The sequence below is a fragment of the Mercenaria mercenaria genome, chromosome 10 (assembly GCF_021730395.1).
Source record: "Mercenaria mercenaria strain notata chromosome 10, MADL_Memer_1, whole genome shotgun sequence".
Lineage (NCBI taxonomy): Eukaryota > Metazoa > Mollusca > Bivalvia > Venerida > Veneridae > Mercenaria > Mercenaria mercenaria.
In genome coordinates this window covers 20,492,272-20,518,690 of record NC_069370.1, presented here as the reverse complement: position 1 = coordinate 20,518,690, position 26,419 = coordinate 20,492,272, and the positions used below count along the sequence as shown (strand labels likewise).

At 33.9% G+C, this 26,419-nt stretch overlaps 1 protein-coding gene across 6 annotated transcripts in view; it reads left to right on the top strand.

Moving 5' to 3' along the window:
- LOC123559725 (uncharacterized) overlaps positions 1–24,704 on the top strand; it is a 66,856-nt gene extending 42,152 nt beyond the window's left edge. Inside the window, exons 8-10 of one of the 6 annotated variants that reach the window (XM_053552450.1) lie at positions 19,493–19,645; positions 20,014–20,065; positions 20,667–24,704. In XM_053552450.1, coding sequence (XP_053408425.1) covers positions 19,493–19,645; positions 20,014–20,065; positions 20,667–20,901 — 440 coding nt within the window. In that variant the 3' untranslated portion in view covers positions 20,902–24,704. Of the gene's footprint in view, positions 1–19,492; positions 19,646–20,013; positions 20,066–20,663 lie in introns of all 6 variants that reach the window. The other 5 variants (XM_053552447.1, XM_053552451.1, XM_053552448.1 and 2 more) reach the window with 5 other exon arrangements.
- The last annotated feature ends 1,715 nt before the right edge of the window (positions 24,705–26,419 follow it).

The following is a 26,419-nucleotide window of genomic DNA, read 5'->3' as shown; positions in this document are numbered from 1 at the left end:
CACCTGGCAGCTGAACGAAAATTCTACATCCAGCTACCCACGTTTTCGTAACTAATTTGTCCCTTTTTAATTGTCGGGCATGGAAAGCTAGGCTTTCGCGATATGGTGTCAAATTTTCTTGCACAAAGATGCCATCAGACATCTCTTTCCTAGCTAGAAATAAAAATAAACTAGAATAAATAAAATGTTTAGAATTTCTTTTTCAAATACCACATTAACAATAAAAATCTCTGAAAAAAATACATCTAAAAAAGAATGATATATTTTTTCACTTCCGGCAGACGTCCGTTCGATTGGGATTTTCTTCCAAGCTTTTCTAAAGCTTCTCGAAAGCTATTTTCTTGGGTCCAAACGAACGGGGCAGTTGACAAACAAGCTTGTCAGGCGAGGTTCTCGCAAAAATGGTAAGATGCCAGTTTGGCAGCTTTCACCAGGTCATAGTTCGGACTTGGAGCCAAAGACTTCAGTGTACAATTATTGCAGTGGTAGCTTTTGAACTTTTTAAATGAAATTCAGTAACTAGGAAATGCTTGGGTCTACAGTTCTCGGATTGGCGGAGGTTGATCATATTCTGAAGATGACTCATTGGCTTTGGGATCATTAGGTCTTGGTTAGTAGGAAAACAGTTTCCAGACTATAACCCAAGAAAGCTTGGGCCTAGCATCTCTAAACTTGATACGAAGGTTGGCATCACCAACAGAATGATGACCCCTAATAGGTCACTGTATGGCGTTGAAAATGTCTGTTCTGTAAGCACAAATTGGCTAAACTGTACCAGTGTGTGTTTTCATGAAAACGAAGAAATTACAAAGACACCTTTAGTTTGTAAATGAATTTTTAAAATCGGGTTTAAAACAAAATATTTTACAGCTAGCAAGTTCAGATAAGAGGGAAATAGTGGTCATTAGTCGCTCACCTGACCTTAACTCATTAAGCTTGAATAAACATACGATACATTAGATCATGAATGATAATATCCGTGTTTAGCATGCAAGAGCATATAACAGGTCAAGTGCCCTCATTCGAAAAAATTTGAGCGAGGACCTTACAATGATTCTATATACCAAATATGATGGAGATCCATCAAGCGGTTCAATGACATGAGAAGTATTTTAAAGTTGTTTTTTCTATTTTAGCTCTTATGAACACTTTAAGGGGCCAAATACCCCTATAAAAAAACAAATGGGATAGTGCAATACAATGATGCTACAGACCAAGCTTGACGAAGATCCAAGAATCGGTTTATGAGAAGAAGTTGTTTAATAGTTTTTCAATGTTTACCTCCAGCAGCCCTTAAAAGTGGCAAATTTCCCCCATTTTAACAAATTTGGGAGGGCCTAACAATGATGCAATTGACCAAATTTGATGACGCTTCACCAGGCTGTTCATGAGAAGAAGCTGTTTAAAGGATTTTTAATGCTAACATCTAGCGGCTCCTAAAAGGGGCCGAGTGCCCCTATTTGAACAAAATTGAGAGATGGCCTAACAATGATGCAACTACCCAAGTTTGATGAAGATCCTTCATGCGGTTCATAAGAAGATTTTTTTTATTTTTAGCTCTAGCGGTCCCTGAAGGTGACCACATGCCCTAATTTGAACAAACGAGAGAAAACCTAACAATAATGCTACAGAACAAGTTTGATGAAGATCTATCCATGCAGTGGTTCATGAGAAAAGGTTGTTGAAAGGTTTTTAGATTTTTAGCTCTCGCTGCACCTAAAAGGGACCAAGTGACCCCATTTGAACAAATTGAGAAGGAATGTCACAGACCAAGTTATTTTAGCTTGATGCTATTATAACGAAACGTTCAGAGGAGAAGATGTTTAAATGAAAATGATGACAATGGACGCAGGACGATGGACGCCGAACCATACGCAGGTACTAATAGCTCACCGTGAACGAAACCTTGGTTCGGGTAACCTAAAAAAATGGCGTATCGTGGAATTGAATATTTTGATACATGTATTTAAAAGTTAGAAAATATAATAAAAAAGAAGATAAATAAGGAATTTACATTTTTACAGAGAAAACAATAAGGTTCGGATGAAAAGGTCAATTTATTTTTCAATCGGCAGTAGTATACATGTTCAAATTCTGTCGGATTTATAAGAGTCTACAATTAGTTACTGTGGTTACTTTACAATGATTTAGAAAAAGATCAACAGGGCACAAATGTAACAAACTGGACACAAATGAAACTAACTGAAACGGACATATATGTAACTACCAAGACACATGCTACAATTTTGACGAACAACATGCATTTTACTGTGTGCACTATACTTCGCGATTATAATATGTAGTTGTGATGATCTGCAGTAAGCTGTTACAGCTTTCTGTCCAATTCCTTAACTTATGTTTTGTAAATGTTCCATGAACTTCTGAAATAAATTATGTTTAAACTAATATGCAGTTACTTGTATGTTGTGTATGCACAAAGATCAGTTCATAATTTAAAAAATTTACAACTAGTTAAGATGAGCAGCTATAAATGTATATTTTTGAAAGACTTGACTACTCTTTCTTTACAGATGATTATATATCCGTCAATTGTTTAAACATTAAGCGAACATTTACAATTTTTTCATAAAAAAAAAAACTAATATATAAATTAAACATGAGATATCTGTACCAATCCTCTGAAGACTTACATATTTTTTCCACGACATAATGAAAGTGTGTCGTAATGAATAAGCAATGAACAGCAAAGGTTATTGGCATTCTAAGGAACATAAGGAAGTTGTGATTGTTGCCTCTATTAACTTGTAGACACACACATAAGGCACTTCCATATTTTACCTTAAATTTTCACTTCGACTTATATTTGTACGCTTTTCAAAGTGTAATACATTTTTGACCCTCACTTGTAAATAACGTATAGTTATATGACGGCTGGTCCAGTTATTACGCTACGTCACAGTCACCAACGTCTAATTTGGGCCCGCAATCATCGCCGTCAGCGTTGCCAGTGTTAAGTAATGAGTGACGTTTCAACTTTTAAATCACCAGATTTGTGAATGGAATTGTTCTTTCCTAATGTTGAATCACGCTTAACAAAATATTGTGCAAGGAGTTTGAATTAGGCGTTTCTCTTTCTCCTCAGTGTAGTTGCATAATATAACTGATTTTCAAAATCAAGGGAAAAAAGACACAAAATATTGTTATTAATTATTTTATTGCAATAACTTCACGTCAAGTGTAAATAACATGGCATGTCTTAGAAAACAATTTTAGCATGAGTCCGCTTTCCTATCTTTTTAGTAAATGCCAATCATTCAAATTTATGTATATTTAGGAACAATGTTATGAGTAAATGATATTGTGGCCCGTTGTTGATACATGTACTTTCCTTTTTCAGAGAAAGATGAGCAACGCTACAACGACCCGGAGAATCCCGTGTCTAATGACAAAGTGTTTATCTTGATTATTCTTGGTTATTTTCTGCCTGTTTTTGCCGTTGCATTCGTCGTGTATCTTTTTGCAAAAAAAAACAAGAAAAAAAAAAAAAAACTTTGAGTAACTCTAAAGGTAACATAAAGGCAAAATAATACTAACATGTTTGTTTCTGTTAAAACACGCTTATAACATTATATTTGACGTCACGTTAAAGGGCGATGAAGTTATTGTGTTTATCGCGACCAAGAGAGAGAGAGCGCTACTACTTCATATATTCTTGTTTAGATAAATGGCATATTAGAATCGAAATAACGTTAAGCAAAATCGGTTATAGTTCGCCAGAATAATTCACTCAAGCTATGCCATCGTGAAATCATTCCACAGACGAATAACCTCGTTTTCGTGTATCAATAACATTAAAACACGATTTTCAATTTTCTGTACATTATGTCTTATTAAATGCTTTATTCAGTATGGCTCATTTATACTTTTTAAACTATTTTTACCAAGTTCTCACCTATGTTTTGTTGGAAGTATGGCCATTTGTCGACTTAAAAATTGTAAAACATTTCTTTATGTCGTTCTTTTCGACTGACAGCAGGCTTTGGTGTGTTTTAGGATGTAAGGTTTGGAGGGTCCTTTGTATTTCTTGGTGTTACACTCTCTGTAACAAGATTAGGGATTGTATTTATTTTGAGGAGAAAGGAAATAATTATGTGAACATATCAATATGAACAGTCATTGCCAGTCTTAAAAATATGGTTTGACCAACTTCACGGGGGAGGAACTGTTACACGAGACAGACTCGGTTGTGGAGGATAACATGTTGCAGATTTAGGATGCTACTTTTACACTATTCCTGGATAACGTTACAGCGTTCGCGGGATAATAAAAGCTGTCGGTGTTATGTTTGCCAAAGATGTTGTAAAGATTTATCTCTTTTTCCAAAATAAAAATTGTATTTCTAGATCAATGGTATGCATGTCTGTTGAGACATGTCTTAACCAGCGAAACACAGTATATTGATTTTGAAATTTTGATAGAAAATTGTCTAAAAGAAATTGATTAAAAGATATTCCAACTGTATTTCATGCTCATTTGCATTGATTAGAACCCTCTTCAGGCATGGACTTGTAATACGAGGTAGAAAATTACTGTTGGTCTAATTTTTCGTGGTTTTATAAAATGTTGTAATTTAGCAGGATATGTTACAGTTGTGGGGTGCTTCTTCTGAATGTGTTACAGATTTAGGATGATACTTTTTTTTTCTTCTTCAGGATTCTGTTGTTAGATGTTAATACTGCTAAACAACATTTATTTTGTCATTTGAGTCAGTCAGACATGTACTAGAGAGGCGTTGCTGTAACGACGTTTAACTTGAAAACACGGGAAAGAAGAACTAGAACATACCACCTAACGGGAAAAGATGTCGGTTGTGATATGTCAAGAATCACATATGATGAACAGTTGATGATACAAGTTATGCAGAGCAAATCTCCTATCCCTTTTCTTCAATGCAAATTGACCGATCATTTGAACAATTCCTAAATGCATCGGTTGTTAACTTTTTCATAACCTCAAAATAAATCACCAGAGATATCGCAGAGCGATATCGAAAAATGTTACTTTATTTGTATTCACATAGATTACTTTCGTTCAAATCTAAGAAGAGAGCGAGTTACTATGGTTATAAGGTAACTCATAATCTTTGAACAACCCGAATTTAATGTGCTCGTGCTCGCATTATCACAATATCAGATGATGGACATTACAGTCCTGAGACATGCCTTTGAATGGCGCACAGACCTGAAAAGCCCATTGACACCGGCATACATACAAAGACGCATATATTTTTAAATGAAAATCCTGAAACGTTAAACATTTTTCTTATGAGTTGCGTATAAAATCCTCTGTTAAATGACATAGGCTCCTAACTATGACCAAACAGATTCAATGCTTCCGATTAGCCAATTTAATTGTGCATGCTTGCCAGATCGTCATTGCGTAAATTTATATCTGCTTGTAGGCAGCTACGCGCCTGCAAGCAGACTGTGATTCGATGGTTGTTCCAACAGTAAATACGTATACATGTTTAACGAAAGAAGAATCTTTTGTTATTTGAAATAATGTTTTATTTCACATGTGCGAGTTGTCGTCAGAAAAGCTAATTAATTTCTTAAGTTCTCCATTACCGATTTCGAGAGGACATTTTCTTTTAAGCATATTAGTAATTGAAATCGTTGTTAAAGACCCGCATTGCCAATCTCTTCCGAAGCTAGGACACATCGTTTGCTAGCATAGTACTTGTAGCATAAACATGTACTATTTATAAAAGATCAGCCTATTAAAGTGCAAACGACGATTCAATGCGAACTGGTGATTATGGTATTATATACATTGGATGTAGAACACTAGCTTTCCATTCGAAATGCTTATATCATTTTATTATATATACATGTTGATTTAAAATTTCGGATTTAGAAAAAAAATGCACTTGGTATAATATATTTGTTACATCTTAAAAATTATCCCGCTTAATTCATGATATCTATTTTATTTACTATCCTGGTATTGTATATTGACATAATGTATTCCAAAAGTATCATCCTAAATTTGCAACACATCCAGAATTAGCACCCCAAAACTGTAACATTTTATAAAACCACGAATAATTAGACCCACAGTGATTTTTCTACCTCGTATTAAATGTGCATGCCTAAAGAGGGTTTTCATTGATGCAAATGAGCATAAAATATGGTTGAAATATATTTTAATCAACTTCTTTTAGATAATTTTCTATCAAAATTTTGAAATTTGTCATTAAACGCTTGATAGACATCAATATACTGTGTTTCGCAGGTTAAACCATGTCTCAACAGACGTACATACAATTTATCTAGAATAAATGTTTACTTTTGCAAAAAAAAAAGAGAAATAAATCTTTACCATTTCTTTGGCAAACAAAACACCGACAGCGATTATTATCCTCCGAATGCTGTAACGTTATCCAGAAAAATTGTAATAGTAGCATCCTAAATCTGTAACATGATATCCTCCACAACCGAATCTCGTGTAACAGTTCCTCCCCCGTGAACTTTGTATGATACACAACTCTTTTAAAGCTATCACACACTTACGTAGTATTGTCAAGTGGACTTCTACTATGTTTGCTCAAATCATGCCCCTGAGGTCAAAGGCCAGCCCTGGTGTTTATTATCTATATTCGCGTAGACACTTTCTCTCCCTGTAGTCTCCAGTTGACTCCAGTTCGAAACACGAGCCCCGCGTAATATACATTTTAAGCTCATATTAGAAAGCTAACGCGCATAATAGTAAAATTATCAATTATGCAGACTTCTCCGGATAACAATGAATCCAAAATACACTGAAAAGTGTTAAATATCCGTATTGTCCTTGTTTTCAATGTAAAACAACTTTGTAGGGCCATGCACTTAATCCGTGATAAAGATTGTACTCGAAGGGACAGAAATAAACGAAATTGAGATTGTAGCAGTTAAAACATTAAATTACCTGAAATGCAAAAAATGCGGTTCGACTAATTTGAATTTACCCTGGTAACAAGGTAACCTCCGTAAGGTGTCTCAGCATTTCAGATGGTTTACTTAAAATGATTATTGCAAGTCTTCCTTGAAAGTTATTTACTGAATTTATACTGCCTGCATACTAATCAGAAAGGCAAAAATATAAAACAGTTGTTTTATAAGCGTTGTAGGATTTATATCTTGTATTCAACAGTAACAGATCATCTCAATAAAATACTGTTTAAACCAACAGTAAAAGTTTCATGTTAACTTTTGAAGACATTGTTATTATATATAATTTTGTTAATTCTATTAGAGCGGTTAATGAATACTTTCTATTGCTGATGGATACAAGAAAGCGTTTCCTCGCCATTGTCTTCTGTTACACGTATGTCAAACCTACGGAGACAGTTACATTGTTTATAACGTAAACCCAAGTATGAATTTCTCTAACTTGTGAGCGGAATTTTGTGTTGGAATCCCTTAATGGGACATTCCTTTGGTGTGCTAACTGCCGCTAGTGTAAGCGATTTTATTCAGACTTCACAAATTTACAACAGCCAGACTTTCAATTATGTGCCACAATGTATCATTTATTATTAACTTTAAATCCAACCTCTAACTAATGCTTAATCAATGTAACGGGAAAGAAAGTATTTTAACAATAAATAAGGAAGTTTTAATTGTTAGTAATTATAATGTCATACGTTACAGCAAATGTTAGTTTCCTTCAACGAGTTCGGAAGTGCCACCATCATTACACTTAAGAAACAATTAAATTTGTCATTAAAGCTAGATGAGAAGTGCACAAATTCACATCCTGGTCATATTTGATATGTAGATTACCGCAATAACTTTTAATAATTTGAATATGGGAATGGCTCAGAATATTTATTTCTTTTTCAGAACTTTTCTTATTGTTTTATCAATATTGATCTTGTTTGGAAAAGGTATGTATAGTTTATTTTTGACGTCATAGCGATCAATCTATAGACTCATTAATCAGTATGATTTGCTTTGCTTTATTTAGAGTGTTATTACTAGTCAGAATGGCATAACCGCTGTGGTTACATGCATGGTGACCTGTCACATATGCGACTGCGGTTCAATATCCGACGAGTCATATTTTTATCAGTGAATATTTTACAGGTGTAACTATGTTCATTTCATTGTTTAAATGTAATTTTGCAGTCATTATTTTTCATCATTATTGTCATGTACAATTAAATTTCATTTAAATGCAAAATTACTAGAAGTATTGCTTTGTAAGCGGTATCTGTAATCAGGGGATTCCTGAAGACAGAGTCCACGGTAGCATTTATGCTAGCCAGTTCTACGAAGAACAATTTGTTTTTTACGAAATCTCATTTCGTTTTAACGAAATCTTATTTCGTTTTTTACTAACTAACATTGCATTTTTACGAAATAAAAATAGTTTCACATGTCACTTTAGTTTTGCAATGATCCCGAGAAAGGATTTGGTGTGAATGGCCTAAAAACCAAAAGAAATTCGAAAGAAAACAACAAAACGATCGAACGTGTTAAATTCAAATGTTAGTCAGAAAAGTTTTACTTAGGGTTATTTTCTGAAGTTTAATCCATTAAATGATCAATATCAGTGCTAGGGTATATTATATGAATAGGGAAAGTGGGAGTAAGGCAACTGTAAATGAATATCTTCAAAGAATTACCATTTGTTTATAATTTTACATTATAGATTGAATAAAACTAGGAAGTCAAGTTTGTAATTTTCTGATCATGATGTCATTAAGATTTTAAATTTTACATTTAATGGAGGTAATTTGGTAAAAATTATACTCATTTTTATGTGTAAAGTGATCCATTAGGCAATTTTACCAAAATCTGCCAATATTAAGTTCCTGCAACAATTTGAAAGTCAGACACTGTTGTGGCCGCGCTCAAATACAACAAAGGATGCAATGGTTGTAAATAATGCATTCTATGTCTATGGTACTGTTGTAATCGCAGCATTTTTAATCAATAAATACATATATACATGTGTAAGTATAGGAATTTAAATGTACGTACATTGAAATCATATTTTATTCTTAACAACTCGACTTGTATTGAAACACTTACCTGTATTGTGTATTTTGCTGGCTTAGATATGAAAATGTATTTATAACTTAAATCTGTATAATTTTAAAGGCACTGTCGGCGTGAACCAATGCGGAAGTCTGAAGATAGAACAGCCGACTATATTGGGCAGAAATGTTACTTTTACATTTACTCCAGAAACAACCTCAGACGCAGACCTCAAATGGCAGCGGGCAAAAAAAGGATATCCATGGCATCCGCTTCCAAATAATAACAAGTTTACACAGTATTTCGAAGATGGGACATATTACTTGATTATAACTGACACTGTCATTGGCAATGACGAAGTACTTTACCGCGTTGTTTATACGAACAAGAGCGTAAGCTGTTCAATGGAAACTCCAAAACTTCAGCTTCAAGGTATATATAATATATACATCCTTCCATGATATACTATCAACATTTAACTAATAAGCCACATCGATTTTATGTAGAGTCAAATGAGTTTTTGCATTACTGACCAGTCGCTAATTTAAGGAATGTGTATTTAAGACTGATGAAAGTTAAAGGACCGGGCAGATTTATGCAGATTCTTAAGCATGTATATGTAGAAACAGGAAATCAGATGTTATCGCAAGGTCAAGGTCTTTGATAAGTATGGCGGTTATAATGCTTCATGTTCATAATTATAATATCTATGGATCAGTTTTGTGAAATTAAAGGTAATAATTAAATTCTTCTTTATGTAAAATCAGGGTCCATATTTTTTACTATATGATCGGTTTATATTCAGCAGGGCTTGTGTTAACTGGGCTAGTTAGTTAAAAGTAGAAAATAAACTTTGAAAATGTTTTTTTGCTGTCATAATATAAAACACTTATTTTGCCGGAAAATAAGTGTATAAAACGAAATAATTAGTTTGCTTCCAGTCTGGAACATCTGGAACATTTTATATGAAAAATATTTTAAGCTGTTGAGACAGGAACGTGCTCTTTTAGCTAGATACCAAGTTCTCTCAGCAAAATATCTAAATCAATTTTAAAATTAGCCATATTGTTACGATTTTGATTTCCGCTGCAAAGTCAGTCCAAAATTTATAAAAGATTTTTATTTCTCTATTTGTTTCCTAAGATATATCAAGTTATACATGTGGGCTTGTTTACCTAAGAACAACAAAAGTAAGAGAAGACGAGAACGTAGAACTAGAATATTATCCATCGGAATATGTTATGAAATATCCAGAACGCTATGTACGACAGTGGAAGCTATCTACACAGAACCACACTATTACAATACGTTTGACGAAAGATTTGTATGAGGAAGAAAAGGAACCGAATGAGAAATATGTGTTGACTATAATCATGTTGAATGAGCGAATGAATGGCCTATATGGAGTTGACTGCGGCTGGACAATGGGCTTCTCAAATTTCGTCAATGTGATAATTCCAGGTAAAATTGTACTTACAATCAAAATTTTGAAGACAATTCAATTATTATCCGAAATAAAAGTTTAATCTTAGAGTAATGGACACGTAATGACATTCGGCTATATCCGTATAATTACATATTCTCCGTATGAAATTTCGGCATTCTTTAGCCCTAATTTCATAAACAACAAAAGAATGCCGAAATTTCATGCCGAGAATTTCAATACTGCAGAAACTGTTTTAACAAGTCACTTTTTTGTTCACTAACGTTTCGGCTAAATTTATAGCCTTCTTCTGGGTTCAAAATAAACATAGCGAAGGAAGTAAAGTCAACGTTAAGGTCACCTTAGGAGTTTGACGGAAAACTATGAAATTTTGCTCATTTATAGATCAAACTTTATATTTTCAGAATGTATCTTTTTCGATTTGACGCTTGTGCGTTCACCTTAAAAGCGCCACCTGGTTGCACCCGATATTTCACGTCAATTGCTCGTTTTTCTGCCATAATTTCTCTAATATACTGGCGATTGCATTTTTCTTTTCGACTGCGCATTGACTTGTCTATTCCAATGTAAGTAACAAAATCTAAATACATTTAGCGCATTCTAAGATCGTCATTTTTCTGAAAATAAATTCACTCACGCCGAATTCGTTATAAAATTTGTACGTGCAAATTTATGCATTCTGTCCTATAACTTTTTTTTTCACGTGCGGTCAATGTGTTTTAATTTTGAAACAGTCTGCTGCTGGATCCGCCCTTTAAAATTAACAAATAAAAAAGGCTGTGTTCTCGTTGGATTTTTTTGCTAAAAAATCTTTGAAAATCATAGTAAAATGCCAAAAAGCGCGACGCGTTAGATTGTAGAGACCATGGCGTTACCGTGCTAAATACGTTCCGTTAATACAGTGTAACAGAATACTGTAACTTTCCTACAGAACTGTAATATTCTAATAATAATTCTAAATGGTGTGACAGAAAAATGATTTCTCTGGTGGTTAAAGTATATATTTTAAGTGACTACACATTAAAAACGGGAAGCTTCACATATATATGCAAAATGTATATGTAATAATGCACGGAATGACTGGAAGAAAATGATTTGTAATTGGCAGAAACATCGTGACCGAATAACAACAGTAGTTTGAGACGCTCTTATCAAATTAAAACAAACCTGATGAAATTGTTTCTTTTTCCTTCAAATGTCTTCCTCACGGTGTAATGTATACATAATCGCCAACACTGTTATATATAGAGAATGCTTATTTCTTGATTTGTTTAGTGCCGATTTTTCAACAATATTTTAGCTGTGTACCTGTGGGCAGTTAACCTATGTTTCTGGGGAATGAGTTACTGTACAATTAACACTTACCATGCTAAATTTCTGTAAGCGACTTGTCCATCTTTCAATTTGGACAGTACCATTAACTGTTAAAAGGGGTACATACCAAAAAGACACTAAATGGCAAACAGTGCAGATCATGATCAGACTGCATTGATGTGCAGGCTGATCTTGATCTGCAATGGCCGCAAAGGCAGAATCAATCCTGTCCAGCATGATAAGGGGTTAAGGTAGTATCAAGATATATCCATTGCTGTATTCTAAACAATTATTAGCTACTAGTATTTTAAACGTTTCACCTATGCGCAATATATTAAAATAATATAGAAATATCCAATAAAAAAATGCATGTTTACAGTACACCAGCTCATCCCCAAACAGTATAAATATATTGACAAACGAATCTTGGCAAAGAAGATGAAATGAGCTCGCTAGAAATAGATTTTCGGCTATACGGTAATTAACTTTGATCATTTCATGTTTAGTTTATATCTAAAAGAACGCTTATATTTTGAAAAAAGTGCTGAAGCTCTTCACAGAGATGGTGCCATGATCTAAATTAATTTTGCTTAATATTTGACCGCCTTCCCTCCTCCTCCCCTCCCCGCCCCAACTAAATTGTAAGTTGTGGGATGGTTATTTCGGAGTCAGTTTGACGGTTGGTGTCTTTGCTCAAATTTACGGCCCCTCATAGCAAAAGAGTGTGTGGTGAACTACTACATAAACAATGGACTTGCACATTTCTTAGAGTAACGATCTGAAACTTGCATATTGGTGAGCATGATTGCCAGCAAGGGTAGAAGTGCGTGACGGATTTTTTGCACAATTCTGATGTACATCCGCGCGTGGTTCCAAATTTCTTACAGAAATTGGTTGGAATATAGTCAATAATCGCCAGTTATATGGGTAGAAGTGCGTAACAGAATTTCATGTGACATTTTTAATCTTCTGCACCTCATGCGTACGTCAACATTTCTTCGAGTAATAGGTATAAAATGAGCATTCTCGTGCGCAAGGGTAAAATGTGTGACAGATCCTTCGTTAGACAGATTTTTTTGCGCATCCCATGCCCATCAATACGCTATTGTGTGGGTGGGATGGTGTTTTGTTACCTTTAATGATTTTATAATTTAAGGAAAAGGAGACTATACTTCAATTTACTATCGCATAGAATATGAATATTTCGTTTCAGATCCATAAAGTAAAAGGTTTAACCCATCGGATTCAAGGTCAAACATTAAGGTCGGTCATATGAATTTTAATATGTCTAGTATGTAATTTTTATACTGTTATGTAAATGTATTTAAATGAAATAAACGAATAAAATCAAAGAAACTTTAAATAATTTTTTTTTTTAAATTGATAAACTTTGTATTACAGTCATGCTATCTGTTTATATGTATAAATGTGCAATGATCTAAACGGATGCCTGCATAATAATAAAATGAACATAAAACTTTTTTGCTTTAGTCAAAATGATTTTTTTTTTTTAAAAATGTTTTCTTCATAATGATATTTGGGAAAACAGGGGGAAAGTTTAACTTTTCAACATGAAAGAAATAACTCTAAAGCAAACGCCGTAAATAAAACACATCAAAGCCCTATGTCGGGGTATCAAAAATGATATCATTTGAAAATTCTGTATTTGTGATAAAAATATCTAATGTTTAAGTCGAACATATCGGTTTTTATTTAAAGCTGTAGTTATCCTGTTTATCATTCATTCTTGACTTGCTAAATATATTGTAATTTTCGTGCCTTTTAACGGCCTGTACTGTAACGACGTGATATAATGTTCTTAAATACGTCGCGTTTTTCGACATTTAGCTATGATTTTCAAAGTTTTTAACAAAAAATCCAACGAGAACACATGCATTTTTCATTTGATAAGTTTAAAGGGCGAGCCATACCACATACTCTTTTAAAAAATAAAACACATTGACCGCACGGAAGAGAAATAAGCGTCAAAAAAAAAAATCTATATATTTTCTAAAAATATAGCGTTTGATCTATATCTGAGCCAGATTTTATACTTTTCCGTCAAACTTCTGCATTCCGGTCCTAAGGTGTTGATCGACCTTTAACGACGCCAATGAGAAGGTCAAAATTTAACAAAGAATTGGCGGAAAAATCAATCATAAACAGGATTATAGTATGATACAAAAATAATGGTGAAAAATGCAATGCAAAGGAAGACACCAGTAAAAACTGATTATGGAATATAAACAACATAAATATATAAGTATATAACACATATTTTTCAAAGGTATTAATTCAGTTCCCAACCGATAATACAGGAAGTCACTTTTAAAAGTCTATTCCAAGGGTGAGTTACTACATGACTGGCATAAAAGAGAAACGCTGGATAGATCTAGTATGTTCTTGAGAATTAAAATGTTCAGAAACATTTATTTATTAGTTGTTTCTGGATAATGATTTATATCAAATCTATGACTTTCTTTCTTTGTGAACATTGTTGATGCGCTTGTCCAACATACTGTTTCAAACATTTATTACATGTTATTAAGTAAAAAACGTCAGTTGAACTGCATGGCAGATCATGTCTTACACTATAACAGTATGAATTGGTGGTACAAGAAAATGAATTATCTTCATTTAATATATTTATATACGGAGAATATGTAATCGCACGCAAATAGCCGATTGTTTTTACGGGTCTATTACCTAAAATGCACTGTTTCTTTTAATGATTTTTGCTAATATTATGCATAGTCAAAATTATCCATTTGGTCGTTTTCAAATACTTTCACTAATTTTAGTCTTTAAAAGCGATCGAATTTGAATTTGAATATATATTGTAGTTGCACCAAGCGCACCAGCATTTGAAGGTTTAAAGGACATAGACGACTGCAAGGGGTGTATAATTGGTGAGGATGGTGATCAGATCAGCGTTCTATGCAAGACAAGTGGTGGTACACAACCAGTTAAAGTCACCATGTCAATAGGGAATGAACCACTAAACACAGGACGATATAATGACACTGCGGGTTACATGGCATTATTTATTCTTCGCAACAGATATCATACGGCAATTATGAAATGCACAGTTATGAACGATGCATTAACCTCACCTTTAATCACCACTGCACGTGTGTATGTTATCAGTAAGTGAAACGTTCATATTTATTTCATTTTAAAATTCGAGTAAACTTAAAGGTTCATAATATTTTTGTTTAAAATATGGCTGCCACATTTTGCGTAATGAACATGAATTATATTAATTTCTTGTTAAATCATATATCTGGTAATTACTTTCTTAAACATTTATCAAAGGTTAGATCATTGCTGATTATACTAGACTGTTGAATTGAATATATTGTTTTTATTACCTCCCTGTATGACTTAGCTATATAAGTTCATGTGCAATATTAAAAATAGCGTTTTTCTAGCCATGTTAGTACTTAACATCTATTTTGAAAGCCGTTTCATCTGTTTTTAAGATAAAAAATAAAAGCTTGACGGACCTTTTCCCTTACCCTGCTATATATTTCTAAAACTGACTGGTCCATCATTCAGTTTGGGCAGTACCATTTATCATTCGAAGGGGTGTTCACTGAAAATTTACTGACTGAACAGCGAACAGTGCCTGGCCTGCACTGGTCGCAAAGGCAAAATCATTTGCCGCCAGCAGGCTTTAAATTCGCAATTTCATTTTCATTTTGTTATATTGCTTACCTCGTTTAGATTAAAGAAACTGCGCATTAAATACAGAAAAAAAAGCAACAGATCAACTTTCGAATTTTAGCGAACTCATAATTACTATAAACCACACATGTTGAAGAATTTACCTGAATAAATAAGATACTTTACTTATAAGTCACTTAATATGTAACTGTTATATTTGGCTTCAGATGCAGTGAAGATGGTAATACACTTATCCTTTATTTGAATACTTTCTCATGCTGTCCTTTCAGAAACACCAACATTACAGTTATTGGTACCACAGATTCTCAAGGAAGGAAATATCGGTACTATTACCTGCATACTGAATGGTGGAAGACCTGCTCCGAATGTAACTTTAAACATTTCCAGTTTGGAAGTGTCGTCTGCACTCAAAACTGAAAGTTACAATGCTACCACCTCTCTCTACACGAGTGTTGTTTCCCTGACAACATTTGAACGAATTTGGAATAGAGAAAACGTCGCATGTTGTCGTTCCAATGAATGGTACAAGATCACTAACGCTTGTTCCCCACCGCAACGGATTAATTTTATGTGTAAGTATTAATGAAATAATTTCGATTTATTTTCGAAATTTCAGTGTTTCTTTGAAATGTTGTGGCTTAATTGGCCTTACTTTATTTCTTATAATTCTTTGATTTTCATTTCTAACCCGTTTTGTGTTTTTCTTTCTTTCAGCACACTGCTACGACCATTGACTCTATGTCATAATATATGTGACGTTCAAACAGTGATTTTTTGCATAAAAGAACACAATTTTCAGTCTTCTTTGTTTACTAAGAAAATAAATCGTGTCTTGTTAGAAATATTGATATTCGTTTATTTTTGTGTGTTAATGTATTTAGAAGTTTTTGAAAACTTATCCCACTATGTCTGCTTTTGCAAATGATACAAAAAACGAGCACGTATTATGAAAAATAAGCGATTTTAGGGTCAATATATTCAAAGGAACATTCACATTTTCACACGTTTGTTAAAACAAAAATAAAAAATAGTTTCCAAGATAGTTCAGATAACTTAAAATGTTGGATTTCAGTGAGTAAATTTTCTATTTGTTTTAGTTCCACCTTCAACTATCAATCTGGAGGTCAAAGTTGAGCAAAAACCACTTGAAATATACGCTGTTTGTACCATCTACAATTCAAATCCATCATGTGGGGTCAACATCAGTGCACCAAACGGAGTCATTGTTTCAGAACGGTACGCCAGTACCGTGAGCCAACCTCATGGTGCCTGGAATTCGGAGTATGCAGTAAATTTGAAAGTCGGTAAAGGCGACAATGGTGAAAAGATAAAGTGCACAGCTGACTGTCAGAAGTTTGCTGTCGACTTGAAGGACGTGCGCGTTTTTCCTCGTGAGTGGGATGTTTGTTTATTTCTTTTGTATATCCGAGAAGTATAAGTTTTATTAATATAGCTTATAAATAGTGATGTCTTTCATTTATGGAATATCCGTAAAGCAACAGAAAAGAAACCTATAATATAGAGGGTTACCATGGTTACTGTAACAATCGTTTATATTTACCTTGGCGTTTATAAAATAGTATGTAGAAATTTGTAAAGTAGCCCGAGGTTCATCAGTGACCTATCAGTTGAGACCCTCATATTTTTGTTCCAAAGATATGAGTTGTTTTGTAAAGACAGCAGTCAGTATCCGGGAAAGTGGACATTTTTGTTCAAGATCCATGTTGTAGAAATGATAGTATTTTGAATTTTTTTTCCAGAACTATTCCAGGAAAATTTGTTCATGTTTGGCAGGTTGCATCCCCCGCGCCCCGACCTTATCTCCACCTAAAACTCCCGCACCACCTCCACCTACCATCCCGTCCTCGCCTCCACCTACCACCTCTCAACGTTCCTTGGTTTCAGAAGCATTATCTGTAGAACTTGTTAAAGAGACGATGTCCACAGTAGACTTTTTGTTCTAAGTAATTAAGAATCCTTAAATACAATTACAGAAACTGAAATTACAATAAATTCTACATGAACATCCTTTGGAAGCATTGAACGCAGCAAACAAATAGTAAAACAATAGTAGACTCGATTTGATCGAGTCTGTTCATGAGAGAGCCTCACATCCCCGTAGCACCGGTTTAATTGGATTTCTATTACAGTAAAACTGAATAATTATTCCACGATCCTAACGGACCAGGAAATATAACAACAATTTTCCAACAATTCTACTTTAATAGTATACTCTACGAATCGCTAAATAGACAGATATGCAATGCATCTTTATTCTATTTTTTATTTTCATTTTATTTAAACTGATAACACAAGACTAAAATACAGGTGAAGCACAGTGTCTTCAATTCAAAGGGATCGAGTGTTTTACTTCGAGATAACCGAAGTTAGACTTAAACAATGATACTTTGTGCATGTGGTTTCGGGACGGGACTTAATTTAAGCGAGATCGTGATATGGAGTTTCAACTGTAAGTACATTGCACATATTAATATTAAATGTCATTTCTTTTTGTAAATTGTAGATGCACCTATCATTGAATTCAACATATCTGGTTCAGAACTTGAAATTTTACAAGGAGAAAAGGCACACGTAAAATGCTCAGCACAAAGCATTCCTGCCTCAAACATTGACTGGGTGGAGCAAACAGATTGTGGAAACATAACTGTGAAGCAATGCCAATTGAAAACAGACTGCGTCATTGCTGTTGAAGCAAATCTTACGCAACAACGAAAGTTTATTTGCCAGACTCATTATTTACAAGCAACAAACCAAAAGACCTTGACTGTAAACATTCTTGGTAACTTCTTTTTATGACTTTCTAATATATCTTGATCTGCAGTTAAATCAATAGCTTTACATATCCATTCATAACAGTCCTTAACCATAGTCCTGTTAAGTGAATTATGACTATACTAGCCTCGTTAGATTAAAAAGTACTAACCTAGTCTTGTTAAATTAAAAATAAATGACTAGCCAAGCTTTGTTAAATCCTCACGTTGTTAAACTAAACAAATGCCTGTCCTTGTCTTTTTTATTTCCTTGTATATCTACATACAAATAATTTAATAAATTCATTGTTTTCAGTGACAAATTTCTTTATGAAACATGTTTAAAAGCTTAAGTTTACTACTTTTTCATTTCATAATTAAACTAGCTTTAAACATTGTTGTTTCCTTAAGCGCGAAAATGTGTATTAAAGTGGTATATGTATGTATCTTCATGAAGCGTAGCAATGACATATACGCATTGCACTGATCTGAAATACATTGTTTTTAATTTTTAAATCGTTGTTTTGACAGTTAGAGGCTAACTTAGATAAAATGGTCAGCAATGGTGGTCAGCAAGTTATATATCTGATTTCAGTAATGACTTTTGAGTCGCACTTCAGACAGAAATGAAACCCATTTTTGATTTCATTTCTCTATACGTTATCGTAAATGCGTGAGAAAAATATCTACTGAAAAATTATACCGTTAAAACTTACGTTTATGCATGACCCCAAGATTAAATTCCTAAGGTAAAGCACTGTATACTTTTAATCCTTATCACATGCCTTTTAACTGATGTATTTTGGTAAATCTACAAACAATTCTTGGACATCCGTGGCTAAGTGGTTCAGGTCTATTTCTTGAATCACTTGCCCATTGTCAGTGTGGGACAAAGCCTCACTTCGAGCGTTGAATTCTTCATGTGAGGAAGCTATCTAGCTGGCTGGCTTACGGAAGAACGGTGGTTCTACTCAGGTGCCCACCCGTGATAAGATAATTCATTGAGGGATACCTGCTTTTTCTACAATAAAGCTGAAAGGGCGCTATATGACCTAAATTGTGTCGGTGCGACGTTAAAACCAACAACAACATCAACAACAAACAAATTTTCTTTAGTGTATGCTGTTCTTTTCCTGATAACATGAATCATTGTCTTTGTACGAATTCTAATATAATGTTGTAGTCTTTTTATATATACTACTTTAGACAAGTTCATCCAGTTGATGGGTTTAATATCAATTATACACTATTTCCCACATACACTTATTCTCACATTGTGTTTTCTAATTCAGAGAAAGATGAGAAACGTTACAAAGACTCGGACAACTCTGCCTCTTGTAATAACTCTTCTATTTGGATTATTCTTGGCTCTTGTTCAGCTGTCCTCTTTGTTGTTGTTGTCGTCGTATGCCTTATTGCAATAAAAATATTCAGGGACACTAAAGGTAAAATTTGTTTTATGTTTACGATATTCTTTATATTCAATGTACGTGTTACCGAAGTTTTGCCAGAAGTTTGAATACCATTTTAAGCAATAAAATATACATATATTTACTTAATTTTCCTCCCAAGAAGAACCTCAAAGTTATGGATCCGCTATTACACTCGGCAATTTTCGCATTGCTACCTACTGTCATTAGGTCATTCGGCATTCTTCGGAGTTTACTCAACGCGCACATAGTTTTCCATAAAAACCGGAGAATGCCGAATTCGCACTCAGAGAACACGTAATTTGCCGATTCTCGTTACGGGTCCACTACCTTAAGAATGTGTTGCAACACTGTCGACAGTTTACTTTGCTACATCATTTCAGCTGAACTGGAAGCATACAAAGTAAGATTCAGTGCAAGCCCAGATAGAATTAGGTTTGTTACTTGTTTTCTATCTAGTATCTGTTTGAGTGACTTTGTGACAGACATATTTTAGGACATTTATTTTACAAATGTTATTATAGAAGGATGAAGTGAAATGTGTAAACATGTGAAATTAACAGAACCCTATAAAAATTCTAGCAAGTTTTAGTTATATTCAAAAGTTCATGCGCTAGTTTTTTATGGTAAAACAGTGTTCCATGTTAGGATTTTGTATCGCTTGTGTAAGAAAAGATGTGGAAACCCTGTCTTACTTACCCGGGTTTTCAGTAATTCCTTGATTTCAGCTGGTATAAAAGTTTTGATTCTATACCTCATATTTTCATTACTCTGTAACCAGAACCTTTAGACATATTTGGCGCCAAAAGTATAATTTAAACCGACAATACAATAAGTGCTAAATATTCTAAAACATTAATCCTCTTAATTGTGCAGATGATCGAAAATAGTACTATTTAGGTTCAACAATACACTGTTAAATAAATTCGATTCCACATAATTATGCATTACATTCACATACATTGTAAATTGATTACATATTATCGTGTTTTCAGCTTAATTTCTCAGTATTTAACCTTTGTTTAAATTCAAGCAGGAACGATGTAGAACTGGAAGACCGTGCGTATGAAAATTCAAGCAGGAACGATGTAGAACTGGAAGACCGTGCGTATGAAAATTCAAGCAGGAACGATGTAGAACTAGAAGATCGTGCGTATGAAAATTCAAGCAGGAACGATGTAGAACTGGAAGATCGTGCGTATGAAAGATTAAATGATACCAGACAAGCAACTGGGCAATCGGAAACATTTTATTCTCAACTGTCTCCATAGACTCAGCCAGAATTGAAATGAAAAGTTAAATATTTGAAATTATTAACTTGACGAAAAAGTATCATTTCTTAATTGATTTTAAAACGTCAGTTTTAACATGTATTTTGAAGATGAAAATGCTCTTTTCATCTACAAAACATTGGAAATGCAACACTAATTTTGCGAATTTATACTTTTGCTAGACCTTTCGCATAATACAAATAGCCTATATTACAAAATAAATAAATAAAAAAAAAAAAAAAAAAAAATCTTGTCCATTGTGCGGCTTTAAGAAGATTGAGGTACACTTGAAATTTCCATATTTTGGTCAGCAATAGAGAAATTGTAACTTCGTAAATAAAACACGTTTCTAAAATTTTAAAAATCAAATATAAAGTATTAAACGTGCATATGTATTTATATACATGTTCATCTAGGAATGACGTGTTTGAGTAGAAATGGAAAAATCTTTGGTCTATTATATTAAAACCACCGACTGTGTAATGTCCCACTTGACAAGCTTAATTATTGTGAACTGTGTACTGGGAGGGTTGAGAGTATTTGTTATGAACACTGGAAAGAAATACTGTTCACATACTCTATAGCGTATTTTTACTCTCAGACACATTAAGTGACTTTTTCATAAGATATTCTTAAATTATTAGCATACGTTTATACAAATTATCTTAATGTGATCATAACTACTGTAGTGATGTGTGTCAAGGTAAGTTTGTTGTGTACTGATAGGTTTTATGTATAAATCTGAATTGTTCAGTAAATGAGGAAAAAGAACCTGTCTGTGCGGGTTGCTCAGGCCGTTTGCGGTACAAAGTCAGGACTGTTTACAACGAATTCTAACACGACCAGCGAATAACCTACATACATGTAGAGCAAAATCTATCTCGGGTTAATCTGCACTAAACCACTCGCGTACAATGACGTCATTCGATCCAGGTGCGTAGCACGGTCGTAAAGTAGTTACCATTTTTTCTAACACTGCTGATACTAGTATGTCGTGTTAGAATCGAAATAACAAGTTCCCAAGTGTGATTTATTGTAGAATTATTCTAGTTTTTCGTTTTTATGCGAAACAATATATCACTTAGGCCTACGGCCTTCGTGATATATTCTTACGCATAAGAACTCAAAACACGGGTTATTCTACTATAAACCACGTTTGGGAACTTATTATTTCTTAAATAGAAAAGGTAAAATATTCTAATGGGAATGAGTAATACAGGCCCAGTCATTTCATGTCTCTCGCGTTACTTTAGTTTTTGTAAAAATGAAAGCAAAATTTCCAAAGAAAACATCTAGGAATTTTTCAATAAATGAAATTTAAAAGCGAAAAAAAGAAAGAGAAATTTTGAAGTGAGTTAAATAATTGAAATAAATAATCGCTGCAATTTACCAAAGTACACCTGGTCCCAAACAGGTTTAGTAAAAACGATTGGGTTCTTAAGTTGTTTTTCAAGCTAAGCTCACGACATCATACAAATTAATCATTTAAACTGATTTACACACTTATTTGTACATACTATTTAATTATCTTAATTGATCAACTTACTAAAGTTTGTGTTTACCGAAAAGTTATCAAATATTGTTCATGCCTTTGTTTTCGCTGACTTTGTATTTTACAAATTTGTTATTGCTTTGTACATTTGTATGTCGCTGAACCGCTTTAAAACACAGTTTTTTTTTCGATGTAAATGAGATATGAAACCAAAATTTGTAGTCCTTTTTGGCTGTGTTGGTGCGCCGTAAAACCCAACTAAATAAATAAATAAATTAAAACACATTTACTTTCATAGCCATAAATAACTGACATTTCTGCTTAAGCTTGTCTACATCTTCAAGGAAAGAAAACTTATTTTGGAACTACAGTTAATAGAGAATATTGACCCCATACCTCGCTTTGAGATTATCATGATATAAATCCTAAATTGCTTATTCTGTTTTCTTGCATGAATGTTTTTAAAACTAAACACCAGGAATCATACGAGGTTTATTTTTATATTACTAGTACAGCCAAACCTGTGTTAAAGACAACCTCTGAATAGAGACAACCTGGCTCTAAAGACCACATGTTTTGTTCCCCATTTTAACAGTTACAGTGTATTTAACCTGTGAATAAAGACCACCCCCGGTAAAGACCACATTTTGGCTCTCCCAAGGGTGTTCTCTATAGACAGGTTTGACTGTACTTCAATTTTTAGCTCACCTGAGCACAAAGTGCTCAGGGTGAAGTATTGTGATCGCTCACCGTCCGGCGTCCGTCCGTCCGTTCTACGTCCGTCCGTCCGTCGTCCGTCGACACTTTCCTTTAAACAACATCTCCTCCTAAACCAACAGGCCAATTTTGATGAACCTTCACAGGGATGTTACTTGGGTAAAGCTCTAAAAAAATTGTTCAAAGAATTGAATTCCATTCAGAACTCTGGTTGCCATGGCAACAGAAACGCAAAACTTTTAAAAATCTTCTTCTCAAAAACCAGAAGCTCTAGAGCTTAGATATTTGGTGTGAAGCATTGCCTAGTGGACCTCTACAAAATTTGATCAAATCATGACCCCGTGATCAAAATTGACCCCGCCCCAGGGGTCACTTGGTTTTACATAGAAAAATCTTCAAAAAATTTCTAAAAATAAACCAGAAGGCCTAGGTCTTAGATATTTGACATGCAGCATTACCTAGTAGACTTCTACATAAGTTGTTCAAATCATGACCTCCGGGGTCAAATTGACCCCGCCCCATGGGGTTACTTGTTTGTACAGAGAAAAATCTTAAAACTTTTCTAAAAATAAACCAAAAGGCCTAGAGCTTAGATATTTGACATGTAGCATTGCCTAGTGGACCTCTACAAAGGTTGTTCAAATCTTGACTCAGCCCCAGGGGTTACTTGATTGTATATAGGGAAATCTTCATAAATTTGCTAAAAATAAACCAGAAGGCCTAGATCTTAGATGTTTGATATGTTACACTGCCTAGTAGACTTCTACACACTTTGTTTCATTCATGACCCCCGGGGTAAACTTGGCCCCGCCCCAGGGGTTACTTGATTGTACATCAGAAAATCTTCCAAAAAAGTTCTAAAAATCATCAGTTTGACATTTGAAACATGTAGCTCATATTACTCTGGTGAGCGATCCAGGTTCATCATGGCCCTCTTGTTTAACGTATTTCTGGCCGAACGTCAAAAAGAGTTGTGTTTGAGTGCACGTAATCAAATCAATGTATACACACATAATTTGACTTATTATAATATAACTTCCCCGATATTGTCAGGCTATAATTTAGCATGTGAAGCATAACACGGAATATATTTTTGTTGTTGTCGGCGTTGTTGTTGTTTTGTTTAATTTCACACCGACAAGAACTCTCTTTTGTCTAGCTTATAAAGCATTCAAACTTTATACTGTAGTTGCAGTACTGAAAATAAAAATTACCAACTTAAGATACAAGCAGTAACTTTTAATATCATAATCATTTTATTTTGTATTTGTATATGGATTCTTTACATTTGTTAGCCTTTGCTTTTGTATTAAAGATTTAGAAAATGGATAAAAGTAAAAATATTTTACATGGCTTGATGTTTCTTACATTTGATGCGTGGTATTGTTAAAATAATGTTAAAATTCTAGTTCGCAGTGCTCGTATTTCGAGCAAAATTATGATTTTAAACGTCATATACTTTTTCGCTTGATTTTGATACTACAGAGTCCAATTAGATAACTTGTATGTTTTTGTACTAAACAAATGATACTGACGAATCTGAATCTGTTTGTAATATAGCTTTCATTTTTCTAGTATAAAAGGAGTGTGAATGTATAAAACAAAAGTTTGTTATGTTTAATTCCATAGGGGTGGGGAAGGTGGGATAGAGGGAGGGGTAAATAAAGCCACACTTATCTCTGTATCCTCTTTATAATCTGGTACAAAGTGGTTTGTAATCAACAAAAACAAAGAATGTTCTAAGGGACGAGAAGTAGACAGACATGTCATTTCTTAAAAGCATATTATCATAGGATAAGAACAACTTACAACTCTTAAAAGTTAAAATTGTTATCAGACGACTTTGCCAACACTTTAAAATGTTATATACCAACATAGTCTTAAAATCCTTGAAAAAAAACATTAGCGTTTTACTTACGTTGCGTATATTAAGGTGTTCAATGCTACGAATTGTATGTATACTTGTCTTGCCGGTATATGTTATTGTTATTGCTAACTAGTTAATCGTGGAAATTAAAAAACTAGATGCCCACGGACAACATATCGAACCCGCCAGCTGTCAAAAGGACTAGGAGTTGCACATGACACCATGTCTCATTGAGGCAAACATTTATGCCAAATGAAAAATGATTGCAAAAAGTTACAATATAAGTTATTTATAGTAACGACAAAGGGAAGTCAATCTTTAAAAGAATCTAAGCCCACACAAAAATCCTTACCAGTATAGATAGGTCGAAATACACATCCAAATTGGATGTAACATGCATATTGTACTACAGAAAAGTGGTCTTGATTTTTCCCTACGACCAGTAATAAAAAAGTTACAATATAAGCTATTGCCAGTCTTACAAATATGGTTTGAACAACTTTATATGATATACAACCCTTTTAAAGCTGTCATGAGCACAACTTACAATTTACAATGCACAAGAATGAAATGACGCTTGGAAATATATATACAAAATCAGTAAGAATGAAAGGACGCTTGGAAATGTTTATACAGATCACTATCATCTTCCAATATGTGTAAAGGTAGTACATGTACGTATTTCCGGCTTGTCATTTGGTCTCAAACTTGTTTCTGCCCCAAATGTATGTGGAAAGAATGTGAGATTCCGTTTCGTATATCGGTATTGCCTGTAACATGTAACCAGACAAGCTTATCTAAAAATTAAGTAATAGTTTAAAATTTCATTAAAAGGATTTCATTTATGTATTCATCTTTCAGTATAGAAGTAGGGTCTTAAAGGAAATGCTTCATAAGACGCGCCTTTTCATTGAATTTGACGTTCAATAACCTGACTACTGTTTTTGAGGTGATTTTGTGTCTGGAAACATAAAAGCTTGCAACAATGATTGGTTGGAAATTTTTATCAACGAGAAATGCAAAGCATAGCCACAGAAACAGATGCATTTGTGTCTGGTATCTAAATAGTGAAAAGAGGGGTTGGGGTATGTGTGTGTGTGTGTGGGGGGGGGGGGGGGGGGGGGGGGGGTTATCGAACGTAATGGTAACGATTTTGTGATATTTTACATAAGATTCAGTGCATTCAGAAATCACAACAAATTTGCATATGAGAAACAATTAAATTTATCATTTAAATCCTAAATGAAAAATTCTTAAAACAACAAATACAATTGTTCATATCCTGTTTTGTACTGAAATAAATATCATACAACAGTAAGCTTATCAGAAGCTCAAGAGTGTTAAGGTGCTATGGTGATTACAATGACCAAAAGTATGCATTTCTTGTTTTCGACCTAGATTAATTCTTTGGCAATTGTTACAGCTTTTGACGGCAGATGAAT